The 24457-nt window shown below is 52.8% G+C and overlaps 1 protein-coding gene across 1 annotated transcript in view; it reads right to left on the bottom strand.

Moving 5' to 3' along the window:
* Window positions 1-9744: 9744 nt before the first annotated feature.
* The window catches only part of LOC102899397 (ANTXR like), a 36902-nt gene continuing 22189 nt past the window's right edge, over window positions 9745-24457 (bottom strand). Inside the window, exons 10-17 of the mRNA XM_011287273.4 lie at window positions 22499-22597; window positions 21222-21291; window positions 20570-20660; window positions 18812-18997; window positions 17547-17582; window positions 16380-16460; window positions 14867-14944; window positions 9745-10060 (exon numbers count right to left, since the gene is read on the bottom strand). Coding sequence (XP_011285575.1) covers window positions 9806-10060; window positions 14867-14944; window positions 16380-16460; window positions 17547-17582; window positions 18812-18997; window positions 20570-20660; window positions 21222-21291; window positions 22499-22597 — 896 coding nt within the window. The 3' untranslated portion in view covers window positions 9745-9805. The remainder of the gene's footprint in view (window positions 10061-14866; window positions 14945-16379; window positions 16461-17546; window positions 17583-18811; window positions 18998-20569; window positions 20661-21221; window positions 21292-22498; window positions 22598-24457) is intronic.

The raw sequence follows: 24457 nt of genomic DNA on the forward strand, positions 1-24457 counted from the left end.
CCATTGGGCCCCACATTCCTGTGGGCCTCTGACATCATGCGTTGTCACCATGTCCATTCTGGAGTCTCTCACCTGCCCCCTTGTGCCCACATTCTGCCTTTGTGCCTATTTCCTCCTCCTGATGGCCTTTCTTCACTTTTGGGTAGATGTGGGCAGCTTCCTGGCCTTGGCTATGGGCCTCCACCCCATCTGGAGTGACACTTTGTCCCTGGATTACTGGGTCACTGAGTCAGGCAGGCAGAAGTTGCCTGAGGCCACGTTGAGTGCCTGAGCACAGTGCCTGAGCCCTGCTGAGTGAGCTCTGGCCCGGGTGTCAGACAGAACAGATAGCTGGCCACCTCTGGGGTGCCTGTCTGAACACTTTGTGTAGGCTCCTCATGCGGGAAATCACTGCAGTCTGTCCTTCCCACAGCTCAGGCAGACAGTGTGAGGGCCACACCCAACAACAAGGCTGGCAGAACCTGGCCCAGGGCCTGGTTCAATGCGGAGCAATGCGGTTGGTATGAAGGCAACACGAGCAGAGAGCGGCCTTACCAGGAAGGCCGTGTGGGCCAAGGAAGGCGTTTTTAAGGCAGGAGGGCATTGAGCGTGTTTAAATGCTCTTGGAATGTCGAGAAGGAGAAGTGAAGACATAGGAGAGAGAAAACAGAACAGTGACGCCAGTTCCCTAAGAAGTGGGAGCCAGGGCACAGCCAGAGACTTTGACATTAGTTAGGAAGGAAAACCCCAACCCCAACCCCAACCCCAACCCTCTTTGTCGTGATCTGTAAAGGAGATGGGCAGAGAATGAGGGCATGTCAGTAAAGAGAAGGCATTCCTTCCAAGTGTTCTCAGGTTGTTTTAGTCTGTTTAGCAGGAGGTGATAGAAAATGCCGAGTGTGGGGTGAAGCAGTGAGGTCGGAGGTTGGCCGAGGTTTGAAATTGTCATTGTGGTAAAAAATGAACCTATGGCGGATATCCAACTTGAATATTGGTCGTAGACTTTGAATCACCCTGACGTGCCAAGCCTGAGTGAAGACCTCCCTGGTCCATACGAACACGGGACTTGTTTTAACCAACTGTGTACAGACCCAGGAACCCGTTCTGTCCCATCCAGAGAGCTAGTTCTGCATCCTTGATCAGGCCCACGAGCCCTTCTAGAGCCTTCTGGAGAGTCTGCTGCCTCTCCCTCTCAGCAGACCTCTCAGTGGGTTTCTCTGTGGTGTTTGCTCTCTGGCCTGGTGAGTCAGCCAACGTGGATTTGTTCCTTTGTGTGTTTGAGTTCCAGGGCCTTTGTTTTATCCTTTGATCACTGGGGATGAAAGAATGAGCTGCTATGGCTGTAGTGTCTCATTCTCTCCTCATTTATTAATTTCCCTTTTCTGGTTTCCATCTCAGAGAAAGAACAGGGACAGCATCTGCAGATCCATCTCTCAAATTCTTCCATTTTTTTTTTTCTCTTCAATTATGTCTAGTCGTAGTAAATTTCTAAGTTAATGCCATTTTAAAACTTTGATCTTTGGTAAGCTCTGGCATTTTCATAATTAGTTGTTCATGTCTTACAGCTTTTCTTTCTTTCTTTCTTTCTTTTGTTTGAACCTTTCGCACAATCCTATTTTAATGTCCCGTTTAGACTTCTCTATTATCTCTACTTTCTGGGCCCTGAGTCTTATCGTTTCTTTTATCTGCTGGCTCTCTTTGGTTAGACACCTAGAATTTTTTCCCCTTGAGCTCCCTTTCAGCAGCAAATGTTCTCCAAGAGACCCCTATGCCCTGGATGGGGAAGGCATCTCCAGAGGGCCATGGTTGGTTTTGCTGACACCAGGTAGATTCTGTTAGGTCCAGAAGGACTTTAACGCTAGGTTTTCAGCTCATATTTTCCACACCCTCTCATACCACACTGGGGACTTAGGGCCCTAATTTCCCATCTGGGCACTGGCTTGGGCTGGGGTTGAGGATTCTGGTTCTGTTTTATGGGGACCATTACCCTCTGCAGCTCTGACCTAAAAGGGAGCAGATCCAATCTCTACGTGCCTGAGGGCTGAGGCTTCACCTCTCAACGCATCTGGCCAGAGGGCCTTTGCTCTGACCAGATGTAAATATCGTGCTCAAGTCTTCAAGGCCTAATAGCCACACACTGTTGTGAATCGACTTAACTTCAAGTTTCTTCCTCCTCCTCCTCCTCCTCTTCTTCTTCTTAAATTTCTGGCAATCAGAAAATGGCCTCGGGGCGCCTGGGTGGCGGAGTCGGTTAAGCGTCCGACTTCAGCCAGGTCACGATCTCGCGGTCCATGAGTTCCAGCCCCGCGTCAGGCTCTGGGCTGATGGCTCAGAGCCTGGAGCCTGTTTCCGATTCTGTGTCTCCCTCTCTCTCTGCCCCTTCCCCGTTCATGCTCTGTCTCTCTCTGTCCCAAAAATAAATAAAAACGTCGGAAAAAAAAAATTTAAAAAAAAAATGGCCTCTCTTGGGGCGCCTGGGTGGCTCAGTCGGTTAAGCGTCCCACTTCGGCTCAGGTCGTGATCTCGTGGTCCGTGAGTTTGAGCCCCGCGTCGGGCGCTGTGCTGACAGCTCAGAGCCTGGATCCTGTTTCAGATTCTGTGTCTCCCTCTTTCTCTGACCCTCCCCCGTTCATGCTCTGTCTTTCTCTGTCTCAAAAATAAATAAATGTTAAAAAAAATTAAAAAAAAAAAAAGAAAATGGCTTCTCTTATGTTTAGCTAGAACTTGTGTTGAAAGTTGTGTTCAGCACTGAGGCCTCAGTGGCATAGGTTTCCCCCAGTAGTATTCAGTAGCCCAGGGCAGGCACAGAAAAGGCAAAGAACTGGTTTTATCCATGTGAATCAGAAGTTTTACGCTGAGCGTGTGACACAAGGAAATGGGACCAGAGAAGTGCATCATATTGGAGTGAGGTTGGTCTAGATGTTGGGCGCTGGGGCCTGTGCTGTAAAGAGAAGGGGAATGACTATGGATGGGGCGTCCTGATAGGGTTAAAAAGCAATGGGGTGGGAGCAACGAGTCAGTAAACTGGGAGCATACATGGTGTTGGTGAGAGGGAGAGGTCTGAATTGTGCACGGGGCTCAGGGTGCATTCAGGGGTAGGGAGATGGAAGTTCAGTGCAGGAAGGTGGCCAAGAGGTCAAGGATTAAGAGGTCACGGCATTGGATGGGACATACCACGAATGTTGAGGTTCCCTGGGACAACAGCGGGCGTCGGACTGCATGGCCGTGTCAGCCAGGTGCCCACGTGTGCAGTCAAAGGGGAGGAGATGGGCGACTGGGGGGAGAAGGGAAGAGGGTGGCACAGCAGAGTGGGTCTTCCCTGAGTCCTTGGCAGTGTGCAGAGCCCATGTACTTGGGCACACTGGGCTGGGGTACAGAGGCTGGAGTGGGCCCCCTGGCACAGATCTAGCCGCCCCAGCCATGAGTCTGCTGTTAAACAGGAGGCTATGTGTTTGGTGAGAGGCCTGTGGGTTGGAAAAGTGTGTGCTGAGGGTTTAGGGCATTCCAGGCCCCCCCAGCCCTGCCAATACTCTCCCATTTCTCCAGGTTTTAAAGACATATCTACTGTCTCCAGAAAAAGGAAAAATATGTGTGACGCCTAATGGACGCGCGGTTAACTAAGTGGCGAGACAGAAGCCTCCATCATGTTTGTTCCATGGCTCTGTTTAACACGGACATTTTAAAATGGATCAAGTTGGGCTAGTAAATGAATGTAAGCTCTGAGCGCCATCTCCTGGAACGATCTATCACATCATACTGGCCTCCGGTCATCCTCATCCCATCCCTAATGAGGCACCTGGGTACCTACTGCCCGAGGTTACAGGCAGGAAGGCTCCTGGGCCGGGGACATGGGGGAATACTACAGGAGATGCCCATCCATCTCTGCCTTCTGCCTCCTGAACCCCAGGAACTTCTGCTGATTTAGCCCCGTCCCATCTCGGCCCAGCTCCTGGCCCTGGCTCACCTAAAGCAGGGCCCCTGCTCTTATCCTCCTTCCCCTTTATGGCCTCCTGTCTGTGTGACAAACACCTTTCGCCACCAGCCATCTGCTGTCCGAGCCAGAGTTTGCTTCCCAGGGATGTCCATCACCCATGGGTAGAGGAAAAGAAAACAGAAAGGTTCAGGGTTTCCAGTTACAAGGACCTGCATTTTTGGGTTTGAGCGTCCCAGGTCACCTTTGGGCTTAAGGACTGCAATGCTGGGCATTCTGTATGTCATTGGAGCCCCAGAACTTCCGCAAAGATCATGGACACGGGGCCGTGGCCCCCAGAATGATGAGGCACCAACACTCTCGTCTTCAGCTCCTCATTCATCAAAGGAGGTGATGAGCCCCCAAGGTCCCTTCCCGATCTTGCAGTCTGACCTGAGCAGGTGGGTCCTGACCCAGCATCGCCTCAAATTCCCAAGAGAGCGTCACAGGATCTGCCACTTCGGAGCCCCCACTCTGTGTGTGAGGTCAGGGAGCTTTGCGCATCAGCACACTCAATCCTCACATGCCTGTAGTCTCTACAGAGGCAAGAGTCACCTGCCTGTGCTCCCCCAGCTTGTCCTTAACCATGGAGCTTTTTCACAGGACCTCCCCCATCTCCCCCAGAACCCCCCACTTCAAAAAGCATCAGCTGATAAATAGCTATTAGGGGCTGAATCGTGTCCTCCCCAAATTAATCTGTTGACGTCCTCATCCCCTAGTACCTCAGAATGTGACTATTTGGAGATGGGGTCGTTAAAGTGATAATAAAATTAACTGAGGTCATTAGGGTGGGCCCTATTCCAATATGACCACTGTCCTGAATGGAGAGGTTAGGACACGGATACACACAGAGCAGACACCTGTGAGGACACAGGGAGGAGATGGCCATTTATTTACAAACCAAGGAGAGAGGCCTCGGAAGGGATGAAACCTGCAGACACCCTGATCTTGGAATTAAGAAAATAAATTTATTTTTTTAAAGATTTAAAAAAATATTTATTTATTTGAGAGAGAGAGAGAGAGAGGCAGAGAGAGAGGGAGACAGAGAATCCCAAGCAGCCTCCACACTGACGCAGGCTTGAACATATAAACAGCAATATCATGACCTGAGCCAGACGCTCAGCGGACCGAGCCACCCAGGCACCCCAAGAAAATAAATTTCTTTTTAAAAAATTAAAAAAAAATTTTTTTTAATCTCACTGACATCAGGTTCTGCCATGTAAATTCCTTTTTTGCTGATTAAAGGTGAGTGTGTAATATGTGACCCCTCTGAACAAACGTTTTTTGTTTTTAATTTTTTTTCTGTTTATTGATGTTCGAGAGACAGAGCGTGAGCTGGGGAGGGGCAGAGAGAGGGAGACACAGAATCCGAAACAAGCTCCAGGCTCTGAGCTGTCAGCACAGAGCCCCATGCGGGGCTCGAACCCACAGACCGTGAGATCATGACCTGAGCCGAAGCCGGATGCTCAACTGACTGAGCCCCCCAGGTGCCCCAAGAAAGTAAATCTCTAGAAACAAAAAAGAAAAGAAGTTTCTGCTGTTTATGGCCCCAAGACTCGGCTACATTGTTACGGTAACCCATGCAAACGAGTGCCACTGGATGTGCATACACTGCTTGTACTATTTGCTGTGAACTGAGCCCAGACTGCACATAAGGGACCAGACTTCTCTCTCCTCACACTTGCCCAAGCCCTTCTCTCCCAGCTGGCACGGGCCCCGTCTGTAGGTTGGAGGCAGCAGGCAGGTGTGGGGCACTGGTAGAAGGGGCAGGTGCTGGGGGCAGGTGAGCGCAGACGTTGAGGGGCTCTTACGTGTTCACACGGCTTCCTGGGGCATCAGGAAGACAAAGTAGGTGAGAGAAATGAGTGGGAGTGAAGGGGGTGGGGCGACCAGGGCCACTCGTGGAGGGACAGATGGGTCAGGCTCCTCAGCGTGTTGCAGACCACACTGGAGGCACCTGCTCGGCCTGCAGTCACACCGTCCACACTGTTCCCACACCCCAAGCTGGGACTGACAGCAGCCATGTGCCCACGTGGATGTCTTTTCCCCATCAGTGTGGCACTGGGGAGCAGCCAGTCAACCTGAGCAGCGGACCAGCAACCGGGGGCTGTGGGGGGCTGGGCAGCTAAGTGCACAGGGAGGCGGAGATGGGGGCGAAAGAAGCAGATGCAGAGAGAGGGGGACGGACAGAGGTCGCATGGCCCGGAGAGCAGGAGAGCCTGAAACAGAAGGCCAAGCATTGTTCCGTGGGCTTTCCAATGCTGCTGGGGCCTGGCTGCCTGTCTGACCCCAGGTCAGGACCTACAGCCACTGTTGTTCTGTCCTTCTGGCGTCTGCCGTGGGCTCTGCCTCTGCACCAACCGGAGGCAGGGTCGGGTCGGGTCAGGCTGGGCTCTCCTGTCTGGAGAACCCTGATGGCAGGATTTCTTAAACTTTTCCATGGAAATTCCTCAACTGACGGAAGGCGTGAACAGGGTGGGGGTACACCCTAAGCGGTATGTGAAACTTTTGCGAGCTTCGTGGTTCATCTGAAAGATTCATGATTTAACAATGCAACTCTTCGAATTTCAGAATGTAGTTTTCATGTGCTCATTCCTTGTCCATTCTACCCCCTCGTTCTGAGATGCTAAAGCACTGCCCCTGAGAAGCTTCAGTCTTGACACAAGGTGGGAGGCAGGTGGCCTGCAGACCACTTGTCTCCCACTGAGACCAACCAGGCAACATCCAGGGCCTGGGTGCCTACTTGGAATGTGGAATGGAAAGCAGAGAGAGCGAGCGGAACTGAATGGACATTTCCGCAGATTCCCTCACCGTGTGAGCAGATCGCCGAGCGCAGCGCAGTTGGAACACCAGGCAGTGCCCGAGATAGTACCCTTCTTCCACCCTGACCTCGTCTACTTCCTGGGCCTGCTCTGGGAGTCCTGGTGCATGACAAGGAGGTGGGGGAACTGTTAAGGCCACAGCATTAAGTGTGCATGCTCCAATATGGCGGTGGGTACGCGTGGGTTTCTGTTTGCGTGCTTGTGAAGGAGGTTTGTGTCTGAGCCGGGTGGGGCCTGGGGGAGGATCCTGGCTTCCAGAAGCACAGGCTTTGGCCCAGGCTTGGAGGTCCACATGGGCTGCTTCGCAAGACACCAACAGGCCTTCAGAAAATGTCTAAAATGAGGAATAAGCATTGCCCAGCGTATTCTGTTTTGTAGACATGTCATCTTGGGACGGCTCAGATGTCAGACTTGTTATAAAGATAGCTTGCCCCAGGTAGGAGGGGGAGGTGGGAGACCAAAGGCAGCCCACCTCTGAGTCAGCTGTCAGCAGCGGGCTATGCCCCTTTCTCTCTTCACTAAGGTGAGGAGCCCCCTGCTTATGACAAGCCAGAGGCTCTGCTGAGCTAGAACTGGGGAAGGCAAGGCAGGAGCCTGGGCCCAAGGAGGGATCCCCAATGAAATTCCCTTTTGCTGCTACCTCCTGATACTGTCACTCCTGGAAGCAAGGCCAGGGTCGGTGGCTGCAGATGGCCAAAGGCAGGCCAATGTTCCTCTAAGATGTCCACGTCTACCTCCCTCTTCAGCTCAGGGATGAAGAAGGTGTGATGAGACCTAGTTATTATCAGCTAAAAATAAGAAGGCTCTCGAGGTCCATTAATGAACAGATTTCACTCGCAGTCACATTAAGCCCTTTTATTGAATCACAGATACATTTCTCCATATAGGGTCACAGAGGCTGCGAGACGGGCCTGCACTGTCTTACGGTCATACTTGGATATGATGCAGAGGCACAGAGCTACTTTCCGAAAAGTGTCCTTGAGCCTCTCAGGCCAGGACAGTGCTTTCACACCAGTTACAGACAAAACAAAATATTCTACTTCTTGAGAAGAGATCAAAATCTCTCTCTACACTTTCATGCTGTTTCATTCTCTTTCTTTCCAATAAAAAAAATGTTTCACACACTTTTCTTGGTATTATAAGTACAGCAAACATTTTCCCCCCAGATTCTCAAAAGACCCATGGTCCTAGCCACCTTTTTAAAGTTGGATATGGCTGTTCTTGGCTCATTTGTATATGACCCATAAGTACCTGCAGCTCAGTGGAGGCAGTCTAGAACCAGTGGGACCCATCCCGCACTAGACAGGCATCTGAGACCCACCGGACCGTTCCCTGTGGGGCCAGCCCTGTGTCACCTGCCAGCCTTGTTAACATGCTCTGTGCTTACACAGCCGGTGATTTTCACTCTTGCAACACGAAACCAAACCAGAATGTTGGCTAAGGCCTCACAGTCCATGAAGGACCTCAGGAAGTGAGGCATGGAGGGGCTGCTTGTGGTCTTCAAGCACCTATCACTCACTGCTCTGGAATGAGTCGCTGAATGGAGTCCCAGTGAAACTGAGTCCCATGCCACAGGGGCTAAGCCCCCTCCTCTATTTCCTCTGTCTTGAGTTGGCTTATTTCTCTGAGACACCCCGTGCCTGGCATTTCGTGCCAGGAAAAGGCTTCCCATAAATAGCTTGCAAGACAGATGTACTGGCAGAGGTGGAAAAGGCCCACCATGTGGGTGGACATGTTCTCTGTCACCGTTTCTGTCCTGGCAGGACACTGATCTGCGGCCCAGGCTGGGACAGGGCAGACAAGTGGGGGAGGGGTCCACAAGAAAGAGCAACTCCAGGTAAAAAGGCTTTGGAGAGTTACCCTGCAAACATTTTCCACATCCATAGCCATTCCAGGAAAACCGTTATTTATTTATTTATTTATTTATTTATTTATTTATTTATTTATTTTAACGTTTATTATTAAGAGACAGAGAGACACAGAGCATGAGCAGGGGAGGGGTAAAGAGAGGGGGAAACACAGAATCTGAAGTAGGCTCCAAGCTCTGAGCTGTCAACACAGAGCCCAACGCGGGGCTTGAACTCACAAACTGCGAGATCATGACCCGAGCCGAAGTTGGTCACTTAACCAACTGAGCCACTCAGGCGCCCCCAGGAAAACCTTTTCTTTTTCTTTCTTTCTTTCTTTCTTTCTTTCTTTCTTTTCTTTCTTTCTTTTCTTTCTTTCTTTCTTTCAATTATGGGCATCGCTATGCAGCCACTTTAATCAATACAGACTAAAAACCCAAACCTGATGTATTTTTTTTACCTATACTTGTCTTACAGAAATTCTACTGAAAAGCATAATTATGACATTCAAGGACAAGAGGCTGAGGGTGCAGAGTACTTTAATTTACTATCGACATGGATTAGAGATAACTGGTTGTGGTCTTGCAAATGGCAAATGACAAATAGGGGAGGTTTACATTCCCTAGGGAAACGGAGAGGATTCTCTAAAATTCTTCTGGGCCTGGGGACGGTTTGGGGTATCTGGAAAGAGAAGTTACCCTGGCAGCTGGTGACCTTGGGGGAGGCTTGTCTCTTTCTAGGACACATTCAGAGTGTGGGTAGTGAAAAAAATGAAAACCAAGAACGTGGAGTGAAGGAGGGTGAGAAACTCAAGTCTTTCTCTCTACACAAAATTAGGGAAGGAGACCCAGGATTGGATTCCTATTTCAAAGACATGTTGGGCTTTTTTCAAAGAGCGGAATTTGGCTAAAATCCCAGGTGTCCCAGCCCTTGGTGACAGAAGAAGAGCGGGCCGTGGGGACTGGGGCACATCCATGTCTGCATCCACAGGACACCAGGGTGCTTTGTCCTGGAAGGAAGCAGTATAGATTGTCTCATACAGTGGAGCAAAGCCCACCAAATTCTCTTGCTGATCAGCAACTAATTCCAACTCCCTTTGACTGTAAACCAAGACTCAAAACGTGTGTCTAATTCAGTGCACAAAGGGCTCTTAATAACCTTGGGGTTTTGGTGCGATGGAGGCTGGGCTATGGGGGTGGGAGTGACAGAGTGGTTCCGCAGAGTGCCCGGGAAGAGGGGGCCATCAGTGGCAGCATCCTGGAGGGAAGCCGGGAACACTTGCGTGATGGGCATTGGCAGCATGAGTAGCAGTTGCTGATGGGGAAGCACTCCTGGCTGGGTGGAAAGCAGATCTTTGGGGTGCAGGGTAGAAGGCAGATCTTTGGGGTACAGGGATACTTCATGCAGGGGGGCCTCAATCGGGCAAAGTTGAGGCACCTCCTCTGTAGGGAAGAGAAGAGAGAGAAGGTCACTGAGAAACCAGTGGAATTGGGTCCAGAAAGCTATGGTTTCTCTGGCTGCTGGGGCCTGTCGAGCTCCTTCTCGAATCACACCTGTGCTCTTCCTACTGCCCAGATCCCCAGTGATCCCCTGCTGAATCTGTCTGGGCCTGTCGGTCCCCAGAGGGTCCCACCAGTCCCCACAGGTGCTCCATGTAGTGGGCAAACTTTGGGCTTCTGTGAACCCATCATTCCCTCATAGTGTTATGCTTGAGTGCCTGAGAGTGACAAAGGGTATGACCACTGCTTTCTTTTACTGAGACTTTCATTGTCATCACCCTACTGTTAAAAATCCTTACTAACCCTTTCGAATAATCTTGGTTTTCCCTCCTAAAGTAGCCACATTAGAAAAACAACACACCTAAAACCCCTTGAATTTATAAGTATGTTATTAATGAATCTGGGACACCTAGAGGCAGACCTTGTCCTTTCCCATATCCACAAGGATATTGATCCAATGAAAAGTTCAAGAAAGACACACACCCTTGGGGACCCGCATGCCTGTGTGCAGAGTGGAGCCAAGCCCAGAGATGGGTAGGGATTCCTCGCTGTGACTTTCCCAGCAGGACAGCAAGACTGACATACTTTGTAAAATGTCACTTTCTAGGCAACTTTCTATGTAATATCACCTTAGGCTTTATCAAGTTAATATTATTACCTTTTACAGATAAACATTTCTGCTTCTCTTGATCATAACAGAGATATTGTAGAGAGCCCAGACAATACAGACAGACATGCGCGAGGAAACAAAAGTTGTTTATTTCCCAATCCCATTCTCTAATGCCGCCTTTGCACAACCACATTCCAGGGCCGAATAGGGGACCCTCTGGTCCATAGCCCAGAGCACTGCAGCTGGGTCTCTTCTCAATACCATAGACTGTTTTGGGCCCATGGGCAGAGTCTCGGTCATCTGGCAGGACGTTCACCATCCCTGCCCCAGGATCACATCAAAAACTCCCAAACTACACTCAACTGTAATTTTTTTCAATTCATCCTTAAATCAGTTTGATCAAATTCCCTAAGCATGTTCATTACAATTACACTAAAGCAGAGCTAAGCCCATGATTCCTCTGGGAAAAGCTGACGATGTGGTCTAGGTTTTCACATATTCAAATCTTATGTTACAGCAGTGAGTGAAGGTTTGTGGTTTCATTATAGGTCAGTACATTTGCGTTACACGTGTGCATGGGTGTGCTGCTGCTGAGAACAGATTGGAAACTTTATTTCAGGCTCCTTTATTTCTGCTTATTTACTCCCGAGCATAGATTATCTAGACCTAGCAACCGCTGTGGGATCTCTCTGATTTCATCAAGGGATGACTGTGGGGCACCTGTGCTGAGCCCGTCCTGTCTCCCACGCCTGAGTCCATCTCCGGGAGCTGCAGGCTGCATCTTCCCATGGACTGCTGGGAGAAGAGAGGGGCCCCACGTGGCAGGGGGAACGCGGAGGACCAAAGAGACCCTGAGACCGTGTTGCAAGTGTCATGGGCTGAGTGGAGGGGCCTGGGGGTGGAAGGGAGTCTCCTTCCTCTCTGCCTTCCTACCATTTGATGACCTAAGGCAGTGACCAATTACTGTTTACATCAGTTCAGTGCTGCACAGTGAAGGGACTAATCTCGGATCCACTGGCAAATGGGTGCTAGCCCGAATCTCCATGCTTTGGGGCATGGGCTCCATTACCCCGTTTCCTGCTACTTCATGGGGAATGTGTGCATGTGTCAGCATGTCCTTGCACATGCCTGGGTTGCCTCTGTGTGTGTGTGTGTGTGTGTGAGCGTGTGTGTGTGTTTGAGTTTCCGGTCAGGGGGAGGAGAGGGTTGCAGAGCACAGGAGAGCCAGCTGCATCACAATCCCAAGGTTATGATCTGAGATCTTCTCAAAGTTCACTGGCTTGACAGACACCTATCAAGTTCAGTCTTCCCGGAGAGGGGAAACTGCATCCCAGCTTTGTCACACCCCCCTCCCTGATGGAGCTCCCTCCGTGCCATGGGCAAGGACAGAGGACTCAGGAGCTCCTTGGCATGAATACATCATAAGGCCGATCTGTACCCAGGTTCTAATTGTTCCATGGAAGAACACTTTCCCAGCAAACATACATGAGCTCATATTTAGAAGGAGGTCTGTTATCAGCATACCATCAAAATAACATAGTGACATTCACAATTGTTTGCATATATAACACACTGTGCTGTGGACAGATGGACTCTGTGGACTCTGTGGACAGAGCCCAGATATTTCCCTATGACCCTGGCAGCATGATATGGGTGTTGGAGCCTAGACTTGTACGTGAACCTTCCGGGGGTCATCACCTGCCCTGCCGCACCTCTCCACAGCCCCGTCACATTGAGTCCATCATGAAAATTCAGGCACTCAGTTTCCACAGCTGTGACATGCAGAAAAGTGACCACCTTGCTAGAAGAGAAGGAGCCAGGCTGGCGGTGAGGCGTCAGCTCCTGATGCTGGCCCTAGGGCTTCTGGGCAGGAGACTTAACTGTGCGGGGCCTCGGCTTTCTCCCCATGGAATTGTGGGGGGATGAAAGAGTTAGTTGTATTAAACACTTAGAACAGTGTCTGGCCTCGGGAAGCTCCGTGTCACGGGCAGGTGTGGTCCCTGCGGGGTGGCTGTGAGGAAGAAAGGAGACGCTGTGCATAGGGCGTTGTGTGGGGGACATGCAGGGTATGTGCACTGGGACACAGCTCTGTGACCATGAACTACGTGCAGTGGGGGAGGGTAAGGTTGGCCACTGTTGGCCAGATTTCCTGGCGGACCTAGCAGTGGTCCTGTTGGTGAGCTAAAGGGCTTCCCTGGGATAAAGCAACAAAGGAAGAGAATCAGGACCTTGGATGGAAGCCAGGGTTTGACTCAAGATTAAGAAACTAGACTGAGTCTTCTTGGGTCATTCTGTGTATGTGCGTAGGGAGAGACGGTCCTGAAGAAAACAGCCACACTCAGGTCTCCAGGAGGATGGTGAGAGGGACAAAATCACATGGGAGGGACCCAGGAGTGGGAAGGGAGCCCACACCCACAGGGCCTATTTATCGGCTCCCAGCTCTGCTCAGGATGAGGGGGGTTACTTTAGATGGCCCTGGGTGTTGCCACTTGCTCTCTGGGTGGCCTCTGTGACTTTGCTGGCCTCTCAGGACTGTTTTCCCATCAGCAAACAAACGGAGTCACTATCACTCCCAGCTTGAAAGAGTACTGGGCTGACTCCAGAACTGGCATGGTAGGGGCCTGGCAGAGCGCTGGGCAGCTGCAAGTGCCCCACAATCCATGACACTCCCAGTAGGGTCTTGGGAAAGGGACCATATCAGAGGGTGCCCAGTGCCCCTGCCCTCCCCTTGATGGGGTAGGATGGCCCTTTCTGGTATCTCTCCCTTGTCCTCCCTCTGGTCTTGGGCCTCCCTCCATGTCTTGCTCTGTCCCTCTGCCAGGAGTGGACGTGGCTGGGTGGGTTCAGGGCACAAGGCCGGTGTGATACTCTAGTGACCATAATGGGGCTGTGGCCCTGGAAGAGCCTCCAGGAGATCCAGATGCAGAATGGGCATCTGTGCAACATGGCTGGGACCGCGTGCTCTGTTTAGACCCAGAGCCAGGAGCCCAGTGGTCTCCTGAGGAGCCTTGAAACCTCTGACAGCAGACATGGCCCTGCTGGGTGTCAGCACACATCTATGTGTCTCCTCAGCAGGGTCCCCACCCCCAGGCGTGCCCAGGACTCCTAATGCTCACCTGGCCACCAGGGACAGTCATGCTTGCCTGAACTAAGAAAATGACTAATGCAGCCCTCACTATAGATACTGGGGACACCATGTCCTCCAGTTACCTGGCCCAGTCTGAGGTTCTGATCATGGGGAAGCTTAGGCACATGATTCCCAGGCAAGCCAGGAACATGCTCTTCATGGGCCCTAATTCTGAGCCCTGCATTGGTTTTTGGGGAAACCATTATGGTTTCATGAGTGTTGATCTGATGGGGGCAGGGCAGTGAGAAGGGTGGTGGCAGGCCCTGGGGTTCAACTCAGCTCTGCCACTCCCAGGTTCTGTGACCTGGGGCAAGTTGCTTGATTTCTCTGTGCCTTGGTCCCTCCTTGGTAAAACTGGCATATTAGTAGTACCTGCACGTACAGTTACTGGCAGGATTGAATGTGAAATTATGGAAAGTTCTTAGACTGGCAGCTGGCATAGGAGGAACTCTAACGATTAGCTGTCACAACCATTAAACTCCAAGGGGGACACCTGTAACATGCAGGCTTCTCCCCGTTGTCACAGGCAGTGGCACGTGGAGGGACTCTACTAGCTGGCAAAAGCACGCAATGTTGGCCAACAACATGGGGGTGTCACCATGCCCTCCAGCATTCCTGGCACATGAGGGAGCTGCCAAGGAGAGTCTCAGAGGATGAGGGTGTGGATCCAGCAGACAGGTTGGGGAGCTCGGTGGGGAGGGATGATGGCTGGGGGTCAGGAGAACTTGCTGGCCTGCCTCCTTCTCCAGCCTCTTTCACTTAAGTTTGGAGGCACTGGGTAACACTCTCCCCAAGAAAGCTTCTTGTCCTTCTGATGGGGACCATCAAGGAAATGCAGGCGCCCCACCCAGAATCCACACGGGAGGCTCATGAGCACCGCGTCTCCTCGTCTGGGGCATCCTCCCGGAAGATGCCTGGACAGGGCTCTCTGACCCATCGTCCCTGAGCTCAGCTGCCAAGGGCAAAGAGAAAAGGGCGCCTGCCCAGGGAACATCCCTGTGCCCCTGCTTACCGCGTTCCTGGGCTGACACCACATCAATGGGATCTGGTTGCAGCTTTGCACAAAGTCACACAAGGTGTCCAGTTTGCCCTGAAAAGCAGATTGGCTGTGAGGAAGCTCCAGGGCCTGGCCGTCACCTCCAGAGGCGTAGAGGCCCCTCTGCCTGAGATGGCTCCAGAGGGCTCTGTCCCCAGGAACACACCGAGGCCGCCCTGTAGTCTCCGCCTGGGGCAGGGGCCTGGTGGCCTTGTGTGTTTCAGGGCAGGCAGTGTCACTGTAGGTGACAGATTGTTTTGGAACCCGAAATGAGTCTGTATTTCTGGTGTAGGAGGGGAAGGCAGGGGCTACTTTGAGAGGAAGGGTCCAAGGTGGGGGACATGCGGGGTCGCAAGGAGAGGTCTTGCAGGGGAATGTGATGTGGGCATCAGGGAGCTGGGCAGGAGCTGGGAGAAGGGGACAAGGGCCTGCACTGGGGCACACCAGGAGCAGATGGGGACGAGGGCTGATCCCGGGGCTGCTGGGGAGACAAGAAGGGAGGACAATGGCAAGAGGCCCTGCTCCCAGGGGCAGGTGGCCTCCCGACTTCAGGACCTGCAGTTCAGGCCTCTCTGGGCCCTACTGAGGGGGCAGGTGGGGCTGTGCCTTGTGAGCAGGAACAAGCCCCAGGCCATGACCTTTGCCCTGTCTGGAGGCAGTTTGGCTTCTTTGAGCCCCCAGGCTGAATGTCCACAGGCTTTCCAGCTGCCATCTGAGGTTCCTTGAGGGGTCAACAGGGAGACAGCCGGACTAAGACTAACGTGCCCGGGCCCTGGTACAGTGGTTCCAACGGGTGCATCGCCGCAGATGCAGGACCAGGAGGAGGCCAAAGCTCACGAAGGAAGATTATGGGGTTCTTCCTTCCTCAGCCAGGGCCACCTGGGGCCTCCCCACCTTGTCTTCATGCCCCCCTGCAGGGCCTGGAGCTCCCACCCAGGGTGCGGCCCTAGCACTTCCTGTGAGGATGTTTCCTCACAGCTTCCTCCTCCATGAGGCCCTTGTCCCCATGTCAGTGCGTCCAAGGACAACGTAGTTAGCTTAGTCCCTCAGTTTGCTGAGCTGACTCATGGAACAAACTTTGCTCAGAATTTTCCTTAAACGATTCTTTTTCTGACCTGTGGGAGACTGTGATTGAGCTTGTGTTTTACTCCTCTGCCTGGTGGCCAAGAAAATGGAAGCCATTGTTGGAGCCGCTGATGACCTCAGACAGCCTGGGACTGGCGGGCTGTGGCCAGCCACCAACATCTGCAGACCTGGGCCCCTTCCAAGCCTGGTGCCGGGCTCCAAGTGGTGTTGGTGATGGCAGGAGCCCTCACAGTCTTTGCCCTCTCCTGGGGCCCGGGATCGGGATGGCCTCTGCAGTTTTTCCCGTGCCCAGGGATCGATGTAGTGCCCACAAAGCTCATCTCCACCCAAGCCACGGTTCATGTGGGGCCATGGACTGGCTGCCCTCACTTGTCCCTCAGCCCCACCTAAAGGCCCTTCTCACCTCTATCCGTCTTATCCCGCCTCCTCGGCACCTACAAGGGACCACCACTGGGCGGGGCCGTATACATTCCCTCACGGGTGCCTAGGAAGAGAAAGTACAGTTTGCTTCCTGGTCTGGCAGCTCCCGGGTGCAGACACATGACATCTGTCTGTTGCCCCAGCAGCTGTCAAGCACTGGCCACTCGACAAGGGGAATTTGGAGATACCAAGGACAAATGAAGAGCACTCTGTACTGTGACAGCGTCCTCCTTGTGAAAACAAGCAAACTCCTTTGGTTTGCAGATATGGCTTTTCCCCAAAAGGCCAACAAACTCTATCCTGTCCCTCTGTGCCCTGGTGCCACCCTTGGTGGAGAAGCCTGGTCCTGAGGCTGTCAGTGGATAGGAGGGCCATCAGGGTAAAGAATTGATGGGTGACAGGGCTGCATTCACCTGACCCTGGCACATCCAGTCTCCTCAGGTGACAATGTAACCTGCTATTGTACAGCCCCAGACACTGAGGGCTGTTTCCTACCAGCTCTCAGGCTCAGGTCCCCCTGTTTGGGACACTGTGTCCCTGCCACTGAGTGAGCCATACCCGCTCCTCAGATCCCTGCTCTCTGTGCTCACCCGGCATGGGCCTTACTCAGACTCCATGCCAGGGAAGACCCCTTCCAACCTCCCCAGCTCTGCACTCCCCACAGTACCAGCCCAGTCAAGCCTCTTGCCTGCCAGGTGACAGGGATAAAGATCAGTGAAATTCAGCCCAATATTCATTAGAGCCTGAAGGAGGCGACCTGGTCCTGAGACCTGAAGCTCTTTTTCCAAGAACTCACCTGAGACCGGGCGAAAGTACAGCTATGAACTGTCCTTTGGGAACTGGCAGAAGTTCCAATATTTTTGGGTCTACAGCCATTGCTGAAATAGGCTACCCCAAGTCGCTAAGTGAGTGGCACAGCTCTCGATCAGGCTGAGTTGCACACTCGGGAAACGTGTTTTGAGTCGTAAGTCCTCCCGAGGGCCCTCCCTGCCCCTCCATCACCCTCTTCTTTCGGCCAGCTCTCTCTGCCCAGGTAGGTGGGAGGCGGTGGGGCAGCAGGTGGAAATATCCCACAGGCAGCAGGACCCCTTGTGTGAAGGTCAGCATGGGCACCAGGCACACTGACATGAGGACAAAAATCAGGACTTACCATTACTATCTTCTGCACTGGTGGCTCCTTGCAGGGCTAGAATGTTAAAGAGACATGAACATCGGCTGGAGGAGCATGAGGGCACTGGCTCGGCCATGCAGAGAGAAGGGGACCCTACTCAGCAGCAGTGGGACAGAACATGGGCTTTGGGTGTCAGTCTGCGAGCCCACTGTCTATGGGATGTGGCCAACCGGCTCCAGCATCCCGAGGCTCAGGCTCCTGGGTTATCAAAGGGGAATCGGACCTCCCTGGCGGTGGACAGGGAGACAGCCAGACTAGGGTGCCTGGTCCCTGGCGGAGGTGTCCACGCATGACATGACATGAAGACAAGAGAACACATCCAATTCCCTTCCTCCTCTCCCCTCACCTCCCACAGCCCGCAGCCTTCCCTAGTCCCCACTCTGTGCTGACAGCCCCCACTCCCGCTTTCTGTCCTCACAGCTCCCCCTCCACAGCAATCCGGCCTGCTTCTGTCTTGCTGCTTTGCTCTGTCCTTTCCCACCTCTGTGGTTTCCTCTTCCTTCACCCAGCTCTGTCCCGGGTCCTTGCAAACCCAGCAGCCAGTACATGTGCCCTTCTCCCTCCCCGGGGGCCAGTGTCTCTCCTTTGCTAGGGCCCTGATGCCACAGCCTATGAGGCTGACATTTTACCCGCCACCCCCAGGTACCAATACCAGAGCAGACACCAGACTGTGAGCTCCTGTGTGCAAGATGGTGGCAGCTCCTTTCCCATCCCTGTGTGCCAAGTATGGGGCCCATCATGTCCTGGCCCTTAGTAATGACTGAGGAAGGAAGGAGGGATGCACTGGTTGTGTGCAGAAATCTGTACTGGTTTCCAAGGCTCAGTTGACCCAGAGGCTAGGAATCATCCTTTCCAGCAGATTCTCTTTTGTGGGCCCCAGTGCCTCCTATGGGACCCGCTTTCCTCTCTCAGCATCAGAGGCCTCTTCTGGTGCTTGGTCTCCCTGAGTTCTCCAGAAGCCTGGCTGCTGTGATGCCTCCCTTATCACTGGGTACTGGGGTGGCTTATCCCCAGAGGACAGGGTAGCTCATAGGATGCCTCTGGAAACAAGCATGAAGCAGGGGGTCCCTGAGATGCAGGCTGAGTTTCTGCCCAGGAATGGTAGACACAGTCTGTGCCTTTGTTTACTCATCTGATGGCCTGGGAGTTTATGGGAACCTGCCCAGAGGCAGGGGTAGGGGCTGTATCCCTCAAGTTGTTGGCATGGGCCTTGGGAATGGTACTATGTTCAAGATATCACTTACCTTTTTGCAACAGCATAGCCAGAAGCAGCAGGAAAGACACAGGACTGTGAGCACGGCTGCGAGGAGCACAACCAAGTAGATAGGTTGGATAGGTGGCATAAATGATGCCAGGTTTTCCGGGGGAGTCATGACTTCTGGAGAAGGAGGAGCTGGAGAGGGTGGTTCATCACCTTCTGATGGCATATTCTGCAGAAAGCACACGTCAAAAGTCTAGGGGAGATCTGGATGGCCCTCACTGGGTGCCTTCCCCCAGCACCTTACACTACACCTGCACATCACGTGTTCCCACTCACCTCAGATTTCCCCACCTCCAGGGAGCACTGAAGGCCTGGAGGACAAGACTGCACTCAAAGAGCCGCTGCGGAGCCCTGGGCCACAGAGCCCACCAATGGCTTCGTGCCGAGGCTCTGGCCCAGAGCCCAGACAAGGACCGGAATCCCCATGTGTGACATGCCGGCCCTCACTGCACGCCTCAGCCGCACGCGGTGCAGTCCTGCCCTAAACCAAATGCTCGGCTTTCCCTGAGGCAGGGGAGCTACAGGGGACAGAGTCTGTGCCCAGGAGGGGGAAGCAGGGTGGGGGCGCATGAACTCAGGCTCCTCCTGAGTTCTTTCCTAAATGTGCCTGCTGAGGGCGGCCTGTCAGTTAGGCTCCTGAGGGACAAATGGCCGAGTGTGGTCTGCTGGTCGGTGAGTGCCTGTCCTGGCACAAGCGAACACACAGTCGGAGGACTGTCCATGCTGCTGGAACCCTCCCAGCTGGGACTGGACACTAGGCTGGTGGCAATCAGGCACGGGCATCGCTCCTCCCAGGCAGCCCTCTTCCTGTGCCTAACGTGCTCTGTCGCCCGTGTCATGCTGCCCTGCCCCAGGTGCCCGGGTGACGTGGAGCTCCGAGAAGTGGGCACCTGGGAGCAGCGCCCTCCTTCCCACGTGCCCGTCCCTGAGCTGAGTCCCAGGCCCTCCCCACAGCCCTGGCAGCTTCCTACCAAGTGCCGGAGAGCAAGGTCCAGCAGAGGTCAGAGAGTTAGCGGAGACGGAGCACGAGAAAGCAGCAGAAGCAGAGGGGAGGCTGATGCCCTCTGCAAAATGACAGGGGTGTTCCCCAAGTGGGCTTGGGCTTGCGGGCAGTGATGGGCGTGTGTGGGTTTAGCTGTGTCAGCAACTGCTGAAACACCCTGACTGCACAGGGCCACAGTGGGTCCCGCTCTCCAGATCCCCTGTGTCTGGGGCCCGGGTTTGGAGCACCTTGCTGCCCCAGAGGTTCTGGACTCAGGCTCCTAACACACTAGCCTCCCAGCCTCTCCCACCTGCCCAGCTGGAATGCAGAATGGAGCCCCGAGCTCCCCACTGCTATTCTTGGGCCAGCAGAGGTGGCAAGGGGCAAGGCGGGGTGGCAGAGCCCCAGCACCATTTCTGGACTCTGCTTAGAGCTCTAACTGTTCCCTTTCCTGTGCCTTCAGGGACACCTGGTTCCCAGAGAGAGACAGCAGAGGTTCTGCAGGACCTGGACAGAAGGCTACAGGGCAGGTGCTCTTGTGGAAGCACTCCCAGGGCACCTCACAAGCCCCATGTGTGGGCAGCTTGCCAATGAAGGGCTGAGGGCCCCAAGGTGGCTCTGAGAAGTCATCCAGCCCCCTGTCTGCACAAGCTACTTTCTTGGGCCATTGGCACTGTGTCCCTTCTCCTGCCTCCCAGGGCATGTGCTCCTTAAGTGTAAGTGCTCTGGACAGCCCTAGGAGGGAACATGCCACCTTACCCTGGCACTCATACAGTTGTCGCTGGTGATGTTAGCATCACTCCTGATGAAGCTGATGGCATTATTCAGGCTAACTTCCACATGGACCAACCTGCAGCATAGAAATTGTGGATAGACAGAAATAGCCCCAACAGACATAGTTCTTGCATGTGGATCAAACCACATCCCCCATTTCTTCTCATTGTAACTGATCATCAGGGATTGGGGCCACCAGTGAGCACATGGCATGGGTAAGGAGAGCTCACACCAAGCCCTTGAGATCAATCTTTGCAGTGAAGACTGACCAGGCATGAGGAGTCCTGCCTGGGGTCAGATGCCCTCCTGGCAATGGGCTAGGTTTCCAAGGAGGGTAGATGGGTGTCACCATCCTGACTTTTCTCAATTTGCAGAGTATGTTGGCTTAGCTCTGATGGCTACCTGGAGCAAAGACTTTCCCTGCGGACATCATCTCCAGTAGTCTCCCTCCTTGGCAGAGACTGGGCTATAGCATATCCCTGAGCATCTCAGGTGACCACCAACAAGGAGAAGTGGAGAGTATGCCCTGAGACTGTGGGAGATACACATGTGCTGCCCCAGCAGAGGTGACATCCCACATCCTATATACCTCATAGTGGCAAAAACTGCACCTGTGGCCCTTGACCTGGGCACTTACTGGTCTGGTTTTTGTATCATTACTCCTGAGCATGTTATGGTGTTATCATCCACAGTGGTGGCTTTTTTATCTAGGAGAAAACCACAAGAGAATAATGTCAAGGAGCATGCCCATCCATCCATCTCCCCTCAGCTGGCCCCTGGCAAGCAGACTAACACTGGCAGATGCCAGCTTCTCTTTGCTGCCTTCCTCTGAGCCCCTGCCATGCACCAGGCTCTGTGCAATGCCTGGCTGGAATGGAAAAGGTTGAGTCCCTGCTCTCAAGGGCCCTACATTTGAGGGATGGGAGGGAGACAATGAAATAACAAAGAACAAAATAAATGTGGAGAGGGACACTTCTTGAGACCACAATAAACAACAGAAGGCACAGCGAATAGAGGGGAAGGGACAGCTGCTTAGGAATGTGGGGCCTGTCCTGTCCCTAAGAGACACCATTTCCCTTAAGGGACTGAAAATTTACCGTGTAATGTTGTGATGTCTGGAGGTAGCTCTGGGTTTACCAGATGGGCCTGCAGTAAGACATCACTGCACATAATCTCAGGTCCAATGAATGCACTGGGGGCTCAGTGGGAGATAGCCCTACTGTACCACCCTGCTCTCTGGGGAGGATCACACCCATCTCAGTGTGGGGGCACATCTATGTGCTTCTACTGGCCACTCACCCATCATGGAGGAATACCTGATGCCTGAGTATTTCCTTACATTATAGGCTTACATAGGTGATATAGTTTAGCTCGACTATCATATTGGCTTCATTTTGCAGTAGAGGAAAAAGAAGCTGAGAATAGAACCCTCATTTGGTCAAGGTCAGACAAGTAATGTGTGCCTGTGCCAGGATTCCTGGGCCTGGGCCTGGCAGCTGGCATCCTGTCTCAATCCCAGATGCACACATTCTCCTGTGAAGCTCTCAGTGTGTCTGGCCCAGGGCTGCCTGTGTTTCTCGCCAGCAGACTCAACGGATTCGGGTCCTTGTCTCTCAAGGCCAGTGAGAGCTGAGCCAAGGGAGGGGGAGTACAGATCTGGGGCACACCCAGTACACCATAGCCATTCCTGGCAAGGGTTAAAGCCCTGCTAGGAGAGGCTCTTGTGGTTGATGACTTCCCAGCTTTGAGGTATAGGTCACCAGGCTTCCCAGCCAGGTCTCTCCTTCTACTTGATCTATCCTCACAGGACCCACAGTGAATGGTAAGCAAGGGCTTTGAAAACTTGGCTGGCTGAGGGGAAGGCAGCCTGTTGTAGGGAGTTTGTCACTTGGAGGCACCAAGAGAGCTACTTACCGAAGAATTTATCATCGCTGAAGCGGAATCTACAAATAACTTCCTCCTTGTTTATTGCATTATTAAATCCTTTTCCAGAAATCATAATTTCATAGTCTTCTGCAAAGCAACATTCAAAGGTCTGTGTAAGGTGGGGCTGAGGGCTGCCTTCCCTCTGTCTTACAAGGCATGTCCCCCCACAAAATGGAATTCTCAGGAAGCAAACATGTTGAAACAAACAAGGCTGACCTCTGGAGTCCAGATCCTCACCCAGTGTAATGGAGGGTCCACTCTGAGTAACAGGGGAGATTTAGGCTGTAGGGGAGCCTCTCATCTTCACCCCTGATACTTGGAGTCCATTAAAGGGACCCAACCTCATCTTCTGTATATGCTAAGATTCTGGGACCCTGCACAAAGAATCCCCCATGGAAGAAGTCCTGTCTTAGCTGTGGTTCTGGAAGTCTCACATGATTGCTCTTCCCCTGCCTTTGTCTGAGGCTTCATGGACTACACATAACCCACCTGGGGTTCAGCAAGCACTTCCTCTTTGAGTGTGGAGACACTGATATGTGAGGTGCAGGTCTAGACCCGAGACCTTCACCAGGCTGCTGAGCCTCCCCTGAAGAAAACACCAGGGGATAGAAGAGAGCTGGTAGACTGGATCCCTAAGGATTTAGCCAGGATAACATGTGGGTCTTTAACTGCAAGCCCAAGGTCTTTAGCCTCCATCACTGCCTCCTGTCCCAGACTGGGTCATTCCAATCCTGGAAGCTTGGTTTGCCCTAGCTCAATTTATTTATCTACACAACCTTTATTATAGCACAACCTTGGACCTGGCTGCCCTTATTTCTCCTGCTTCAGGTCTCCCTGTAGCTCCCATTGATCAGGGCAGTGTTTGCAAATTCTCTGCTTTGAGGAAAATAGATTCTGGGCCTATGGCCCAATGCTGGCTGCTGTTGTGGTTTGTTAGGCATTCAAGTGTCTTCCAAAAATGGGTATCAACACTTAAAGCCTGCACATTTTCCCTAATAACCCAGATCACTAGCATTCTTCAAAAATGGGAACACCTGGAAATGGTGGGTTCATACTTCTGCATGTCAACCATTGTCTGGGCCCTGTTCACATCAGGGGAGCTCCTCAGGGGCCAGCGCCTGCCTTACTGCACTACACCCCACATGCAGTCAACCATCCTTGGCTTGGCCTGACACATGCCTCCTGCTCACGGCACCAGCCTGGCCCCCGAGGGCACTGATAGCAGTGGTCCACCCAGCGGAGGCTTGATGTCTGTAAGTGACACGTCCTCTCCCACACACAGTAACCAACAGTACAATGCTGCTTTGAACTCAGTCGTGCCAGGCTGCCTGCTCAAGGCTCACACTTCATAAGGACCCTTCCCACCATGACACAGGGCTCTGTGATTGGCCTGGAAGGAGCAGTTGGGCTTATCTCCTGTGCACCCTTTCGCCAGCCCGGCTAGGGCCACCCTGAGCAGAGCTTTGGCTCTCAGTCTCAAGGAAGTGTCATCTGCAATTTATATTCCAGGATTTTTTATTGCAAAGAAGCATTTCCTTGCAAGACAGAACTGTAAATTGACAGCCCACACTGTAACTAGATACAGGCAGAGAAGGGAACAGTCAGCTGGCTGCATGTGGACAGATCAGGCTCCAGAGGAGGCAAAAATAGTGAGTAGAGCCTTCCTGCCACAAGCACACAGGCAGAAGGAACCGGAAGTGGGCAAATCTGTGCCAGGCCAAGCCATGTAACACCGGTGTTCATCCAAAATGACACTCCTCACTAACTGGGCATATACTATGGGCAGATCTACACTTTCCTTAACCTCTAATACCCGTGAGCTAGGCATTCCTACCCAAGCTTTCAGAGAGGGAACCTGAGGCTAAGAGAGGGCAGGTGGCCTCCTCCAGACCCCTGGCAGGTACAGGGCCAGGATCTGACTTCAAGTACCCATTCCAGGACCCACTT

Source organism: Felis catus, chromosome D2 (assembly GCF_018350175.1).
Source record: "Felis catus isolate Fca126 chromosome D2, F.catus_Fca126_mat1.0, whole genome shotgun sequence".
NCBI lineage: Eukaryota > Metazoa > Chordata > Mammalia > Carnivora > Felidae > Felis > Felis catus.